The sequence below is a fragment of the Pyxicephalus adspersus genome, chromosome 3, assembly GCF_032062135.1.
Source record: "Pyxicephalus adspersus chromosome 3, UCB_Pads_2.0, whole genome shotgun sequence".
NCBI classification, from domain to species: Eukaryota; Metazoa; Chordata; class Amphibia; order Anura; family Pyxicephalidae; genus Pyxicephalus; species Pyxicephalus adspersus.
The window spans coordinates 78,488,441-78,505,105 of NC_092860.1; the positions used below are offsets into that span (position 1 = coordinate 78,488,441).

Here is a 16,665-nt window from a genome sequence, read left to right on the forward strand (position 1 = left end):
GCTCTCTGAAAGGAAAAGGGATATCTATTTTGTCTGCGTACTAGGTATGTCTCTATCTAGGAGCCCTATCCTGGGATGAATGATACTGGAGCAGTGTTGCAGGTCTGGCTCTTGAAAAGGCCCTTTTCTGAGAGCAGGAATCTCCCTCTGACTGTAAAAATTTAGGTATAAAAAGCACTTGATTTATGTGCCCTTCGCACATGTGTAGCACTGTACACACACAGGACATTCCTGCCGTCTGCAAAGTGCCAAAAATGGTGTATGGTGCTAGGGACCAATTGCAGCAGGCAGGCAGTCATTTTGACATGTGTGAGCAATTTCTAATACATGTGATCATGGAAGCCATCTACTTTGTAGGTTCTCTCTAGCCTGCAGGGTGTTAACTCAGCCTGTCATGGGATGCAATACAAAAGGAACTGCCGTCTTGTCAGTGCTGGGCAAAAGGGTAGTATCCCTGCAAACGAGAACCCCCACTAATTTATACTGATGGTACTTTTGCTTCTCCACACTCACTACTGAATTCAGTTGACAAGCTGGTGGAAGTAGTGATCATACCTGGGAAATTTATGAAAACCTGGGATTTTTAATGGGGTGATGTGGATGGTGTGGAAAAATTTGGTGCCATGGTCAGGTTAAATTGGTGTGTGGTGGAGTTGAAGTGGATGTAGCCAATTAGAACTTTCCTTACAAACCTCATCATTTCATTTACACTTCCCACTATCTTCTAAAAATCAATTTGATTTTTCAGGCTAGATCTTTATCAAACAACAGTTGAATTACATTGTAAGTCACATGCCTAGAAAAACTTTGAAATATTATGAACACAATTATAAGGCTTGATAGCTGTTTTTTCAAGCTTAGGCCCTTTAGAAATTCTTACACCATAGAAATCTATGCAAATAACAATCAACAAGCAAATGTGTTGTCTTTTTTGATTGGTTGGTCGATTTATTATCACGTAGCATCCAGCTACCAAGTAGCATCTAGTGTTTTCAGCCTCCATAGACTTAATTTGGTGCTGCTTGCAAACACCTGTGCAAGCATTTTTTGCTTACTATCTGAAAATGCACTTCCCTGAGAAGTCACTTTGCAGACATGTCACTGTGCAGGGTTGTCATTGTGCAGGAATGACACTGTGCTGAGATGTGAAGGGACCTGTTGTTCATCTCGGCTGCAAATAGTGCCTAAGCTGACAGTGCCAATGGCGAAGTTCTGATGAGTGATAAGCACACTATATGTTGGCACAATGACACTCCCACCAATAATATATAGCTTTTGAAGTTACGCTCACCAATGACCCACTCCTCCAGCAACATTAGCAGCCCCCAGGGTACTCCCACGTTGATGGTGGACTGAGAGGGAAGGGTCAAAAGAAAAATGAGTCCAAATAATGAAACTGCATTATTGAAGACAACACTTAGAACATATAAGACCAAACCACTTGCTTGAATTTAAGTCCACTTGAGTTTAGATCCCTTTAAGCATGTAATCAGATTTTGTTCTAAAAAAGTAAAACAATATATCAGAATAATTATGATGTCTGGTAACGAAATGCACCATTACATGCTTATCTGATTTGAAAAAAGGTAATTGGAAAAGTCCAGTAATAGCCTGACTAAAATTGGTTCTACATCACCAAAGAGTTATTTATCTGTTTCCTTTTGTAAGAGTCAGCCTTCCATCAATGATTTGCATTGCTAAAACACCAGTGTTAACAAGCCCATTGTGTATTAACAGCTAGTTTTCTTTCTTGGGTGACACTTTAAAATGCCACCCAGGAAACACATGAGGATTAAAGCCACTAATTTAGAATAGCAAACTGAGAGGTGCCAATTTTCGAAAAACACAAGCTGTTAAATCTTAGTGAAAGCATTTCCTGTAATGTATCAAAATTCTGAACGTCACAAAAATAGCAATAGCTTTATTTACAGTAGCTTCAAAACTGTTGCAATACATAAAAATGACAATATATAGAGGCATTCAATGTAATGGCTGTACAAAGCTGTTTACAAAAAATATGGCACTGGTCAACAGAAATATGTCAGTATGGCAACATTTGTGCATGACTTGTTTGTCATCGCAAACACAATACAGTACTTATTAAAAATGTTTTTTTTTCTTCCAAATAGAACACATGCACTGATTGAATTGTTAAAGGTTTCTTTTTTACACCATGTCCTTCTGGATCCCATTATTATTTGACATTTTCTCCAAATCTTCCATGATTAAATCCTGGTCACTTGTTAGTGGTTTTCGTTTGTCAGATTCCTTGTCATCGCTGCTCTGCTTTTCAAAAGCTGACTCTTGGCGTCCAGCATTTTGTGATGTAGCTGGTAAAATTGCATTGCCCTGGGCTCGATGTGAGTACATGGTTCTCCTCTCCATCTCTTCAGAACATAACTGAAGTTTGAAGGCAGCTTGGAACCCACGACGGAAATTCTCATTAAAGAAGCCATAAATTATGGGGTTGATGCTGCTATTAAAAAATGCCAACCAGTGTGCAAAAGGATAAATATATATATTGATAACTTGGTACTGGTGTTCATTTAGGTTGGCGTAGTCTGACAGCATCATTAATGTCCACAAAGGTAGCCAAGATAAAATAAACAGCAAAGCAATAATAATTAGCATTTTAATGACCTTTTGCTTTCTTCTGGAAACAGCATGCCTTTGCTGCTGGTGATTCTTACTATCAACGTTCAGTTCACTCTTAAATAAAGTAATGCCTATCCTGGCATACATAATAACGATAAGAGAGAGAGGAGCAAGGTAGATGTTTGAAAACAGTACCGTGGTATATATTTTTCTCATGTGTGGATTAGGCCAATCTTCACGACACCAATAAACTGGAGCTGTTTGATTGCTATTGGCTAGAACAACTCGGAAGTGTTTGTCTTCTTTAACATGTGACATCACTGCAGATGGACACATGATGGCGATGGCCAAAACCCATATCACTGCGATAATGACAACAGCAGTAGAGATTGTCAGCTTCTGCTTGAAGGGATAAACAATGCAACGAAACCTGCAATAAAAAAGTAGAAAGACATGGAAGGTTTATTTTATTCCAATGTAAATGAAAACATTTTTCCTGCTTGAGTTAATTAAGGTAATTGACCTAATTAAAAAGCTCAGCCTAAAGTAGATTTATATCATCATAATTATGTATCCCCTAGGGTACTCTCACATGAATTCACTTTAAAACAGCTGAGGCAGCTCTTGATGGAAGCAACCTAAGTTATACAAACAAGTTCGTAACAACTGAAGGAGAGCAAATCCAGACCATTTTTGAGGGCTTCAAGGGATGAATGTCGTTATTCACTGCCAAGTTCAGATGACAAGCATTCGGTACAAAGTAATTGAGTCACACACTCATATCCACCAGTGAAGCAATTTCTTTGTTTATTGCATTGCACCAAATATTATATGTAAGGTCTATTTTGATTGATGGGAATGCAATTCTAGACAGATATAAAGAAAACCAATTTTTGCTGCTTTGTATTCCTAATGCATCCTTTATTATGCATACAGGTTATGCATTTAAATTTGGCTTCATATCAATTTTTCAATTTTTGTAGCAAATATCTACACAGCAGAGCTAAGGCTGGGGGAGGCAAAAGTAGAATAAGATATGCAGCATTGCTACTGTGAAAAAAAAGTTTATGTTACACCAAAGTCTTGGTGTCACATAAACTGACCTGGAACTCACAAATTGCTCATTGCTTGACGAACCCCTAGCAGCCTCTGAAGGAACCCAATGGTTACATGAAACCTTGGTTGGAAAACACTGGTCTGATTTATTAAAGTGCTTCAAGACTGGAGAAAATAAACTATAACGGGGGAACCTGGTTGATCCAACTAACCTGAAATGGATCTGGTCTAGGATGAAAACATTTGCCAGCTAATAGCAAATTATTTTCAATCTATTCCAGGTTTGCTAGATCACCCAGGATCACCCATGCTAGTTCACCTTCTCCAGTCTTAGAGCTGTTTACTTGCCATAACGAATGATCACATTGCGGGGGAAATTAACTTAACTTTTTGAATGTGGTGATAGTTTACTTTACCACAATTCAAAAAGTTTAAAAGCTTGCAAGGAAAATGTTAAAAAATGTTTTTGCTTTCACGTGGTTGAATGGTCAGCAGAGCTTCACTTCCTTTATTAAGTAATCCCCCCCAAGGTGATAATTCACCAACAATTCTGTGGCATGGATGATTTGCACCTAGTGCCAATGAGGGGCTCAGAGAGTCTTGGGCTGGGATTAGAGTGTCAGGAATCGGCCCAGCTACCACTCCTGACAAATCCTTGATAACATGGCTCCTATGTGACTTCTGTCTCTGAATTAAACTAAAAAAATAATAACAATTAAAACCAGTACAGAACACATAGCAATGTACCAGACCAGGTTTAGAAGGATTAGCACATTGAAACTAATTGATATATGACATGCAAAATTTTAAAAGAAATTTTGACTGGTAACTTCTCAAAGGAAGTTTGATAGGATGTGATATTTTTAAAGAGTTCATTATCATCAGAGATTTTAATAAGAAAAGCAGAGAAATGATCAGGAGAGGATTTTTTTTTGTACAGTCGAGTGGGTTCAGTTAGCGGATCTGCATTATATATTCTGCAAATGATAATTTTATAAAATATTTTATATCACTGTACCTTCCTCCCCCCAAACACATTATAGTTGGTGGCAACATCAGAAAGTGTGGCACTAGAGATAATTATTGGTGGGGTCAGGGAATGGTGTATGGATGACGCAAGGGCTTGTCCAAAAGTAAATTTTGTGTCTTTGAAATGTTGGGGGGTATGAGATCAACCAGAGTATTTTATAGATGCACATTCAAATATATAGTTTGTATAGGTTTTTCAAAATTCCATGCCAGACATAAATACATACAAGTATATTGTTACCTAATGTAATATAATGTATGCTATTACTTTTCTGCTTAGCAGCAATACATTTTTATTACTTTTTAAAAATGCATATGCTTTGGAGAGCTGCTGTTTCCTATATATTATAACACAGGTAAAAAGCAATTTATTAGATGGTTTCTTCATTCACACAGGTCTGTGTGTCTTATATTGATTGCTAGCACGCTTTTAAATATATGTTGTAGTTTGGTATTAGGGTTTTTAAAGCATTTGCTGTCTAATCTCTTCTATATAAAATAAAACAAATCCACACTTTGAGCAGTTTATCACTTACGTCTAATTGATCCAAACTGTTGCAAACATGGCTTTTAATCCAGTGAGGATTATGACTTCAAAAGCCATTAATTTTAGTACACAGCATGTACCTGAAAGCTGACATAGAGTAAGGCTAAGTTAATTTTCTGTTTTGAAATCTAAGAAATGTTCAGTGTTTCTTTTACTTCTCCTAAACTACTAATATGGTTATTATAATATATTGCTGTTCTTGGTAAATTGTACTATTGTGTGAATATGTTGCAGAAGTCTTTTTCACAGCCATTATATATTTTTAGTCATCCAGGAAAAAGAATGAAGAATCAGTTTGCTCTGACATGCTACTAAACCCTACAGGAAACTTCCTTTCTCTACAGTAAAGAAGGAGCTGAAGGATACACAAAGTGCATTATTCTACTTAAATAGTTATCAGTAACTGTACAAGTATAAAATAATAAATTCCTGACATGTCGGTATATAGTCAATGACATGTCAGACATGTCAATATACAGCTTTTAAATTATTTTAAATACCTGTCCACATTTTATCATTAAAAAGCAGTCCAAATGTATTTTGCCTGGGACCAGATGTCATCAGTCTACTGCAAATTGAAAGCATTTCCTCAGCCTTCTCTACCCCAGTGATTGGACTGCAATGTTGTAGCCAGTCAAAAATTGAGAGGATTTAGAAGGCTTTAGCAGGGTCAAATTTTTTATAGACTTTTTATAGATTTTTATAAACACTGGTAAGAACTGCACTGGCACCAGGATTTGCAGGATTTTCTCATTCCTGGCCAATTAAGGAAAAAAAATACTGACTATGGATGATGTTTACACTATGAGGGAACCATCACTCTTCAGACAAAAGCACATGAAGATATCAGTGATAGTATCCTGATCTCTGCAATAGGTAATACATTTCAGTGCTGTACATTACATAACTAACACAGACTTATTATAATCAAATTATTTGATATAAAACTGACCTAAATGGGTGTTGTAAAGCTTTTGCAATAAAATTGAATGAAGAAAGACAGAGGCATATTTCGTGACCTTCCAGTACAGTCTTTCTGCAGGCCCCATTATTTTTGCAGTGTTGTATAAAACAATATGGTGAAAATGGTTTCATTAGCCTTATTTCTATACGCCATCCCGTTATCTTACTGCTGTGCCTCTCAAGTTATCCCTTCACACTTGGCTACTGCATGTGCAGTGAGTGATTTCAGTTTATCTGCTCCAAGCTGTGAGGAATGCTGAAATTAATGATTTGTTGCTGATTAATGGCCCAAGGTGCTAAGCAGTCTTTGTGGCCTGTGGGCTGAGTGTAGAGCAGGTAAGATTCATTCGGAATAGTAATCAGCCATTGCTAAAGGTCATCAACCAACGTGCACCGTCCCCACACCTTCCCCAGATATACCAATGGGGAAAACTTGTTTACAAATAATGGAAACAAATTTAATTTAGTCCAATATTGACTTGGATTAAAAATTGCAAATACTAAAACCCCTGACAGAAATCTATGTCTACACAATGCTTTTGCAGGTAAATAACATGCCTAAAATATGTTATGTAGATAAAACCTTATGGAAAAATTGAAGTTTAGTATCTCCAGCAGCCTAGAATTGTTTAATGAATCACTGATATTTAAAGAGACTAGAGTGAAACATTTAATATTTGATTTGTTTATATAATTATGTTTTTTTTTTATGTGAAAAAACATTTTGTTCCTATTCAAGCACTATTTAAATTTAACCACCATTAGTTTTTGAGATATACAGTGTCTGAAATTCTTTTTTTTTAATAAAGGTAAAGGGGTGTAAGTTTAAAATAAATATTTTAACATGGAATCAGTTATTTCCCAAGTGTGCCCTGAAGTATTAGGTTAAAGGTGCCAATACCTTTGTCAAGGCCATTTTTGAAGTTTTGTGTTGATTTTTTTTCTCTGTTTTTTTGTGTTTTTGCAGTGCCAACAAAAGAAATAAACACGACAATGTCAAAACATTTGTAATCACACCAATTACTGGGAGAAGTGGTGCATTTTCTGACATAAATGCAAGGATGCCAATATTTTTGGCCATGACTGTACAGTTAAAACTCACATATGGTAATTATTAAAACTGCGAAAACCTTCATAATTTTTGTACAGCCAGTCTTGTAATAAAGCAACCCTATAGTTTCCAATAGTCAGATCCTTGATCTCCAGTGCATGGGTTGGTTAGGAACACACCCCAAGCCTCTTGAATGTACAATGAAGGTCCTAACAGTTTGTCCCTTCTTAGTTATAACCATTATCTCTTTTAGAACATGTGCATGCAGCAAAACCTCCTTGACTCACCCCATTCCCTAGTTTTCTTAGTCTGCTTCTCTACAAAGATTACAAGGTGGTGAATAGTATGGTGTTCACACACGTCCCACACAAGTGCGTTTATTTTTTTAACAATATATAACTGCATTATTTGGACTTAAACTTTTAATGGTCACTTTTTCCCTTACCTGTCCACAGCTATTGCCACCAGTGTGAAAACAGAGGCAGATACAGAAATTCCTTGAACCATGCCACTCATTTTACAAATTGTGTTACCAAATGGCCAACCTGTTCAAAAAAAAATAAATAAATAAGCACTTTACAGCATAAACATCAAATTATTCAATCAATTAATAGAGAAAGAACATCTAAGGTGACAATCACAAACACATTACAGGATTAAGTATTTTTTCATAAACAAGATTCCGCACACAACCTTGATGCCCAGAGCACTAAAGCTTTTAAATCCCATTTTAATTACAATAACCTGGGTAACTGCTACAAATGGTTTTCATTAAAATGTTTAAAAAATAATCATACTGGAACATTAAAAGAACACTTTTCAATGCTGAATTTACATTTATCTACATGTAACATTACCTATACAGACTTCCATTTTTATTTGCATTTATTTTATGCTATGGAATCCTAAACTCACAAGTATTCTACTGCAGCAGTTGTGACTTGCTATTCATTTCAGAAAAAAACCCTTTCTTCACTGTCTGTCTAAATAAAGACAGGTTGACAATCAAAAATCCGGCAACTTCCGGACCTGAGGAGTGCTGGATTTTCGAAAATTCTTGATTTTTTTTTTAATACTCACCTCCACATACAGGCCAGCCTTCCTCTCGCAGCACCCACAGAAATCTGACACAGTTCCAGGGAGCAGGCAGCAGGGACGTCTCAACGTGTATTTAGTGTAGCAAGCAAGACCTAACAGATGTTTCTGCAGAACAGCACCAGCAAAACATTAGTGGCCAAACAGTGTACTGCAGTCCCTATATTGAAAACTGAAGGAACTGGATTATTGATAAACGGATTTTTGACAGTCAACCTGTACATTAGGAATAGTAACACTTTCAATAAGTCATTTTGGTGCTTATTGTTCTTGGCTTTCCAGCAAAACTCTTCCAAAAAATGCTTTCTCAGTTGTTATATATATATATATATATATATATGTTATACTATCTCCCAGGCAATATGATCGTTTCAGCTGTGCCAGACATGATAATCTACAGAGTAAAAATATTCGGAGCTCCTATCCAGTTACTGAATTTTTCTGTTTTGCTTATGAGGTTTAATAAGTGGAAAGTTGCGGGGTAAAGGGCAAATTTCTAGATCTGTTTATTAGGGGACTAATCCTGCTTTTCATAATTGGAATCCTTATCCAGCTGGCAAACCAGAATAAAAGTATGAGTTGTACTAAATAAAAAAATACTAAATGTTCTCCTAACTCACCTGACTTCCAACAGAGAATATGAAGGAACATCTGCTAAATCTTGCGTGGTAAACAGCTTACATAGATCATTGCTCTAGAATATCTTATATTGCTAGAATGTGAGCTACATACTCACTTGTCACTGGATTCCTGTTATAAACTTAAGAGTATTTTTATATTTTTAGTGTTTATTTTTACTCATTAAGTTGTTGTCAAATCAAACCACCCAGGCACTGTCTGTACTAAAGACAAACATTTTAAGTTTTTTAAAGGGGTATACATCAAGGGATATACATCACTCCTCTGAATCATTCAGTGCTGTATGAAATGTAAGCGGTAATTGCATTACATTACAAGTATTATTATTATTATTATCATTATTAATAAACAGTATGTTTAATAAGAAATCTTATTGACAGAGCAGCTAAGCAAATACTGAAACCACATGAACAAGGAGCTTCAACTGCTGGAAAAATATAAAATTATTTTTTGCAAAATGAAAAAGGCTGATTAGGAGTATGTTTTCCCAATAAATTATGTGAATATTCAGTTTAATTATCCAATCAAGTGCAAATGAAATAAGAAAACATGGAATTTCTTCTTAATGATAATTGAAGTGAATCTTCAAACAATTTAATGTGTGAACACTTTCAAATCCTTAAATACTAAGCAATGTTATTCAGCAATATTAGTATTGCTCAAATTAGATTAGTTAAGTTTTATTGGAATCTAACCAAATGTTGGGTGCAAATGGTGTGATATATTTGGATTTGGAAAATGGTACAAATGTACGATTATTAGGACAGTTTTTAGAATCCAGCCAAGAAACTAACAAAGCCAACATTATTTAGTTGTCTAATGATAATACCATTAGGATATCCAACCTGTGTTAATTACATGGCCACATCCCTACTGAAAATGGAAAAAGACAGTATTGTGGAAAACCCCTGATTTTTGGGACTTTTAAAGCCAATACTCAACAAAAACAAAAAAATATATATACAGTAAACCTTACTTTATTAGCTAACATTACATTTTCTCAAATATAAAATACAAAGATGAAATAATTTGTCACACACTAGATAACCTATTAGGGTTTTTCTTGAAATGCATACTTAATTTAATTCATGAATTTATGAATTGAGTATACCTTTCAAGGAAAACCCTAATAGGAGTATCTACTGTGTGACAAATGATTTTATCATTGTATTTTATATTTGAGAAATTTTAATGTTATCCAATAAAGGACGTTTTACTATATATAAGTATTGGCTTTAAAAGTCCCCAAAATCAGTGGTTTTCCACGAAACTGTCTTTCTCTAATGATTATTCTACTAATTATCAAAAGTATTATTGCAACATTTATTTGAGTGAGTGTAAAAAAAGTGGATTCTCAGTTTAAAGTAAAGATGGCTGTGAGGAAGGCTACTTGATGCCTTTTATGTAGCTTTTTGTCATTTAGTGATCAAAATGTGACTTATTTCATAATCCGTAACAGGTAGTCCCCGGGTTACATATGAGATAGGGACTGTAGAGGTTTGTTTTAAGGTTGAATTTGTATGTATGTCGGAACAGGTACATTAATTTAATAAATGCAATTAGGACAGATGTTTGTCTCAACATATTAGGCAGCATGGTGTCAGTTACTGTAAAAAATCTTCACTGTGAGGTAATCACAAAGCAAATGAAAAAAAAAACTTTATGGAGTCTAGACATTCATTAACTTCTAGAGCAAGTTGTGCTTTGATATGCACAAAGAAACAACTGCAGAGTTTGCCTTGGTCACTAAAGGGTGACAAGATCAGCTAAGCTCTTAACCCCGAGTGGTAACCCTAAGTGTGACTCGGGGTAGAAAAAAGATGCTGGAAGCGGTAACCCCAAGTCACACTCAGGGTAGCTAAAATTATGTAAAATGATATTAAATCGAGTCTTACCTGATCCACGGACATCCTCTATCGTCCTTTGCGTCTTTTTTCTTCCTCCAGCCAGCGTTCTCAGCACTCCATGAGTCACCAAGAGTTCCCAGTGACCCTGGTGTGTGCAGACATTCAATTTGGGGCGGAGCGGGATATTTAAATCTATTTGTATTGCATTCAATACAAAATAACTGTATTGAATGCAATACAGTAGATTTATATGTGTAAAAGCGGTACATTGTCTTTCATGAAAATTTATTTTAAAAATTATTATAATATTATGACTATATTTTTATTTTTAAAAAAACTTTTTTGAAAACTCAAAAAAAAAAATATTTATTTAATTTATTATTTTGACATGATTTTGTGTTTCAAACTTTTTATATACTCATACTATTATATTATATTGTGAAATAAATTTTCATGAAAAACAATGTACCATTTTTAGACACACATAAAACCGGACAGAAATGAACCAAACTGCCCAGGGGGTTAGGATCACCCACAACCTCAGCTGTGTTTAACAAAAGATTTCTTCTGCAAGTCGAGCAAACTGTTCTCTTCCCCCATCCAGCCTCAGTCCTGCACACGAGCAAGCAGGGAATCCCCCGTTCGTATCTAGGAGTCGTCCACATGTCCTTAACTTGGGGGCTACCTGTGAATATTTTTTGTTCTTGGTATATTTACAATATACCTTCTATTGTCAGCTTACTTTCAGTAATATACCACTACTTCACTATTTCTGATGAAATCTGTTGTCACAGTGGTAAACGAGCCCTTTCGCTATGTTGTGTACGTTTTTGGGATTACAGCAGTTACTCTACAATTAGATATATGACAGTCTGTGCAAAGAGAGAAAGAAAGATAAATACCCCTTGTCTCTCCACACAACCACACAACCTGTCAACAAAGCTGTATCTCTATGGATAAATTGTTCCTCTATTCCTTCTTTCCCTGTCTTTTCCCATATCCTGTCAATAGGACATGTGTACAGTGTCTGTTAACCTATGGAGGAGCTTTTTTCCTCTATCTTCTTCTGTATATCAATATAATTAGTCAACAGGGTAAAATACACTAGGGCTGCAGCTCTATGATTAAGCTTTTTTCTTGTCTCCCTATTTTCTATCCTGTCTTTCCAAATGACCAATCAAGTAACAGGGACTGCAAATCGATGGGGCTCACAAAAAATCAAGATGTTAGGAAGTACAAGTTGAAAGCAATATGTTATGTGGGGACATTTACAAACTGAGCTGTCAAGCAAATCAACCTTTCTGGGTGTCATCTAAATTTTATCACTATTTTTCTAGTTTTCCACCAGGTCTCTCTAAATCTCCTAGGAATGCAGTTTGTTATCTACAGATACATAATCATGTCATATAAAAAGACAGGACTATATATTTTAAAGTAAACAAAAGAAAAACAAAAATACCAACCATACCATTTTTCTTCCCTGTCATTTTTTTACCAGGCATAATATTTATCAAGCTATCTAAAGTTTTCTATAAGCTATTTAAACATGCTGTGATGTATTTCTATGTAAAAAATGCTTACTGGAAAAGTAATAGCAAGTAAGCCTATTAGACAAATCATAATTTTTAAATGTATGTTGTAAAAATGTCAGCTTAGTGAAATTAGGCTGCTATGGGTATCAATATTCCTATTAGTACACTTCTTTTACCTGTAAGTGTGAGTGATTACTGACTCACAAATTTTGGACTAGAATGTATATGAGGCCCCTAATGAACCCAAGAATTGCAATGCCGTTGGGTAGACAACCCTCTTATTAGTTGGAAAACTGTATTTTAGATTATGAGAATCATAAGATAGGGCAATAATTCTAATCTTTAGCCCTAAAAATTTTAAACTGGACTTTCAGGTAGAAAACTGGATAAACATCTAAAATAAATGTATATGAATTGTTAAACCGTTATCAGTTTCTTCCTAGGATATAAAAAGTCTTGCTAGACAGCACATTCAGTGTGGGCAACTCACTTTGCTCTACTGCAGATTTACACTCTAGTCCCCATCCTACCATCTTGCATAAACAAGATGTTCTATAGTTGCCCATCCATATTTTATCACTGCCCTTTGCAACCTCATTACTTAAATGGATGTCACAAGGACTGAAAGGGGGGAAAGAGTAGAAAGTCATCCCGAAAGAAAAAAAATGAAATCACTGGAATTTGAATTTAGGCTCAATAGTAGCCAAATCAAATTGTACTGTATTTGATGAAAATCTCTTTAAAAATTAATAAAATATTTGAAATACAAATCAAATTGTAATAAACATCTGTACAAAATATAAAGGTGAATATACCATAATATAGTATAGGTTTGAGTACTTTTTATTGTTCAAAACATATTTCATTAAGGTCATTTAGTCTGGTGGCACAATTCTGATGGTGTTGGCTGTAAATATGTTTATTTATTATGGCAATATTATCTTTTGTTATAGAAGAATGAATAATTGTAATACCTGCAATGATGTTATCCAATAGCGTTGTAGGCATGCAGAAAATCCCAACAAGTAAATCGCTGACAGCCAGATTTAGGATAAAAAGATTAGTGACTGTTCGCATATGTTTGCTGCTGAGAACAATAAAACAAACCACTCCATTGCCGAGCATACACAGGATAAAGATCAAAAGGTATGAAATGATAAAAACTGCTGCAACTGATGGTCGATGGAGGTAGAAGTCCACAAATGTTATGTTTGGTTCTATGTTAGGCTGTGTTCTGTTCATGGGTTTCTTAGGAGTCCATATCATGGACACATTTAAGTCCAGTTTTTCATTCATGGTGTTCCTAAAAGATAAAATAGGTAAATGTAATGATCAGCTTGCAATTTAATTGTCAGAAGGCAATCAAGTAATATCAAACAACAATGTAGCTTATGTGTTTCACAATGGACAAAAATAACTGGTCATCAAGTGGATGGAAAATAAGAAAAAGTCAGTTGGTAAGATTTGTGAAAGTGATTGAGAGAAGCACAATGTTTTTGCCAAAATTAAGGATGGCCTATGAGTGACAGAGATTCAAATCCCTGGTGGCTAGTGCCATTACATCAAAATGTATCCAATGTAATCAGTGATGAAATTTCAAATTACAAACACATTTCAATACAAGTCAATAATTCTACAGCTGGAACACTGAACACAGTATGGACCAAAGCTCATACTGCATTTTTTAAATGCCATTAGTTTTAAAACTGTAATTAGTGGTAATATGAAACATTTCTGGCAAAAGAAAGGGAAATAATCATATATCAAGAACATGCAAATACCCTAAAAACTCTGGGCCTGATTTACTAAAGCTCTCCAAGGCTGGAGAGAATACACTTTCATAGGTGAAGCTGGGTGATCCAGCAAACCTGGATTGGATTTCTTCAAAGTTGTTTGCTATTTGCTAGAAAATGTTTTGAATCTTGGACCAGATCCATTCCAAGATTGCTGGATCATCCAGCTTTACTGATGAAAGTATATGGGGAGGTAGAGATCTTTAGCAGAAGAAACATGCAGCGGTTCCTTCCTCCTGGAACCAGGGACCATAACTCCCATGCTCATGCAGGTGTTACATTATCAGTGGCCACCCAATGGTCAATGAAGGTTTAATTTGACCTAGAAGACTGGTGGCAAACATGGCAACTTTAGAAGATACAGCAGTGACAGGATCCTAAACCTGTCACACAAAAAAATGTAAATGTGTGATAATAATTAGAAAACAAAAGCTCACCACCCACCCAATGACTTTGGTTTTGCTTTAATAAAGATTGTCAAAGAAGGATCAGCAGGTATCAATTTAAAGAAAACTATAGATTTAGTAATAAAGAAAATATAACATTTTAGCAACAGGGTTTATACATATATATTTAAATATTAGATGAGTCTTTAGCAAAAAAGGCAAGGGAGGTGATAACACAATAATATTTATGTTTATATTTTTGAGGATAGCGTTAGGGTTACAAGAAGGGTTACTTTTGGGGGGTCTTTATAGTAGAGCTCCATGCTGAAAACAACCAACAGTGCCCTGCCAGTGCTGACAGCAAATGCATTGCTAAGCTTTTGTTTATTGCAATTAACTGTATCGTTTGTGTAACAGTACAACTGTTCACAGCCTGTGGGCTTTGAAAACATCTTAGAGCCAGCTAGAAAACATCCAGCATCATTCAGCCCTTTCCTCTCCCGTTTTACTGTCCCTGGGCCCCCTTTTCATTTTTTAGATTTTAATTCTTTCAATTATGGAGGCTTAGCATCATATGTAGACATTACCTAGAGAGGTCTGCATGAAAATACAATCCGTTTGGAAACAAACACTCCTCAAGAACGACATTCACCCATGAAGGATTTTTTATAGTTGCACCCTGCAGCTTGCATTTGGGTTGAGGGCAATACGAAGAATATTTAGGCAGAGTGCTATTATGTTTTCAGGAGACAGATTACAGGATTTTGCTGGCCCTTCCCACCATTCATGATTTGACTGCATGACATGAAGAAGACATGTAAGATATGTAATAGAATGGAAAGTTTTTTTTTGTCATTAGCATATTGATTGATAAAAGAGGAAAAAGATAAATTATTGACTGACTCCACTTTTGACATCTCAGCTTAAACTGAGCTACAATTGCAACATTACACAGCTTACTTAACATACATCTAATATGAAAATTATTTATTTCCTCCTTATTCACAATGATTTGCTTCGATGTACTATGATGAAACTTGTAATTTTATTCTGTTTACAACAAACATGTCACATTTTTGCTGTTCCCTATATACGTTTTACAATATTTTTTTATGTATTGGTAATTTATGCTATACAAATGAAAATACTAATGTCCACCTATATTTTATGATGTACCCTAGATAGCACACAATATTTGCAACTATGCACAGCTATCCCTGAAGAAGCCCACGGCAAGTGAAACGCGTCGGGTATTCCGCCTGTGTTACCACTTTGCTTCGTTCCTCTGCGCCCCCGTTATATGCTATGATTAATATATTATAAGTAGGAGATTTGTGTCAAGCACCAACCTCAAGGTTGACTATTGGACCCTGGCTGTAAAGGTCCTCAACTTAACTATATTGTATCTTTGATCATTGTATCATTGTATTCAATGAGAAGTATCACTAAATACAGTACAGATCTTTGCCTAAAAAACCCATCTATCTAATTGTTCTTTATTTCCATAATGATTCTGGGTTGGCAACATCCCATTGTAGGGATATCTTATCTTTGATTTCACAATACACCATTCCACTATTGTACTATAAGCTCTAATCTATGAAAAAAGATAAAACTTTAGCTTTAAAGCAACTCGAAAAATTAAAAAATATTTTTTAATATATACTCTTTAAATAGAGGATAAAAATGTGAAAATAGTCATTGAGATTTGGCAGAAAATTTATTTCACCCACTTTATTATTTTTATTTTTATCACTCACAAAAATTGTAATTGTGGGAATTATGGTCCGAGTGAATCCCAGCTTTTTAGTCATCTTTCTTAACCTTATCTCTCCTTTTTCTTTAATGTGCCCCTTGCCGATCCCATTTCTCTTACTCCACTTTGCACGTTGCATGTTTTACTACTACATGATATGCCATAGGAAAATACTTGTATCTACCGTGTTTCCCCGATTTTAAGACATCCCCATTAAATAAGCCACCCCCGATTTTTGAAAAAATAATTAAAATAAGACACTCACCCGAGAATAAGACATCCCCCGATATTTGATCCTGTGTGTGTCTCCTTGATGCAGGCTGCAGCACGTGTCTGCTCCTGGCTGCAGTGCAGAGTGAAACTGAAAGTAACAAGC

At 35.4% G+C, this 16,665-nt stretch overlaps 1 protein-coding gene across 2 annotated transcripts in view; it reads right to left on the bottom strand.

The window, feature by feature from the left end:
* Positions 1-895: 895 nt before the first annotated feature.
* Positions 896-16,665, bottom strand: part of NPFFR2 (neuropeptide FF receptor 2) — a 72,614-nt gene continuing 56,844 nt past the window's right edge. For both annotated transcript variants that reach the window (XM_072405384.1, XM_072405383.1), the window contains 3 exons: positions 13,329-13,657; positions 7,687-7,786; positions 896-3,025 (listed from right to left, as the gene is read on the bottom strand). In XM_072405384.1, coding sequence (XP_072261485.1) covers positions 2,167-3,025; positions 7,687-7,786; positions 13,329-13,650 — 1,281 coding nt within the window. In that variant the 5' untranslated portion in view covers positions 13,651-13,657 and the 3' untranslated portion in view covers positions 896-2,166. The remainder of the gene's footprint in view (positions 3,026-7,686; positions 7,787-13,328; positions 13,658-16,665) is intronic.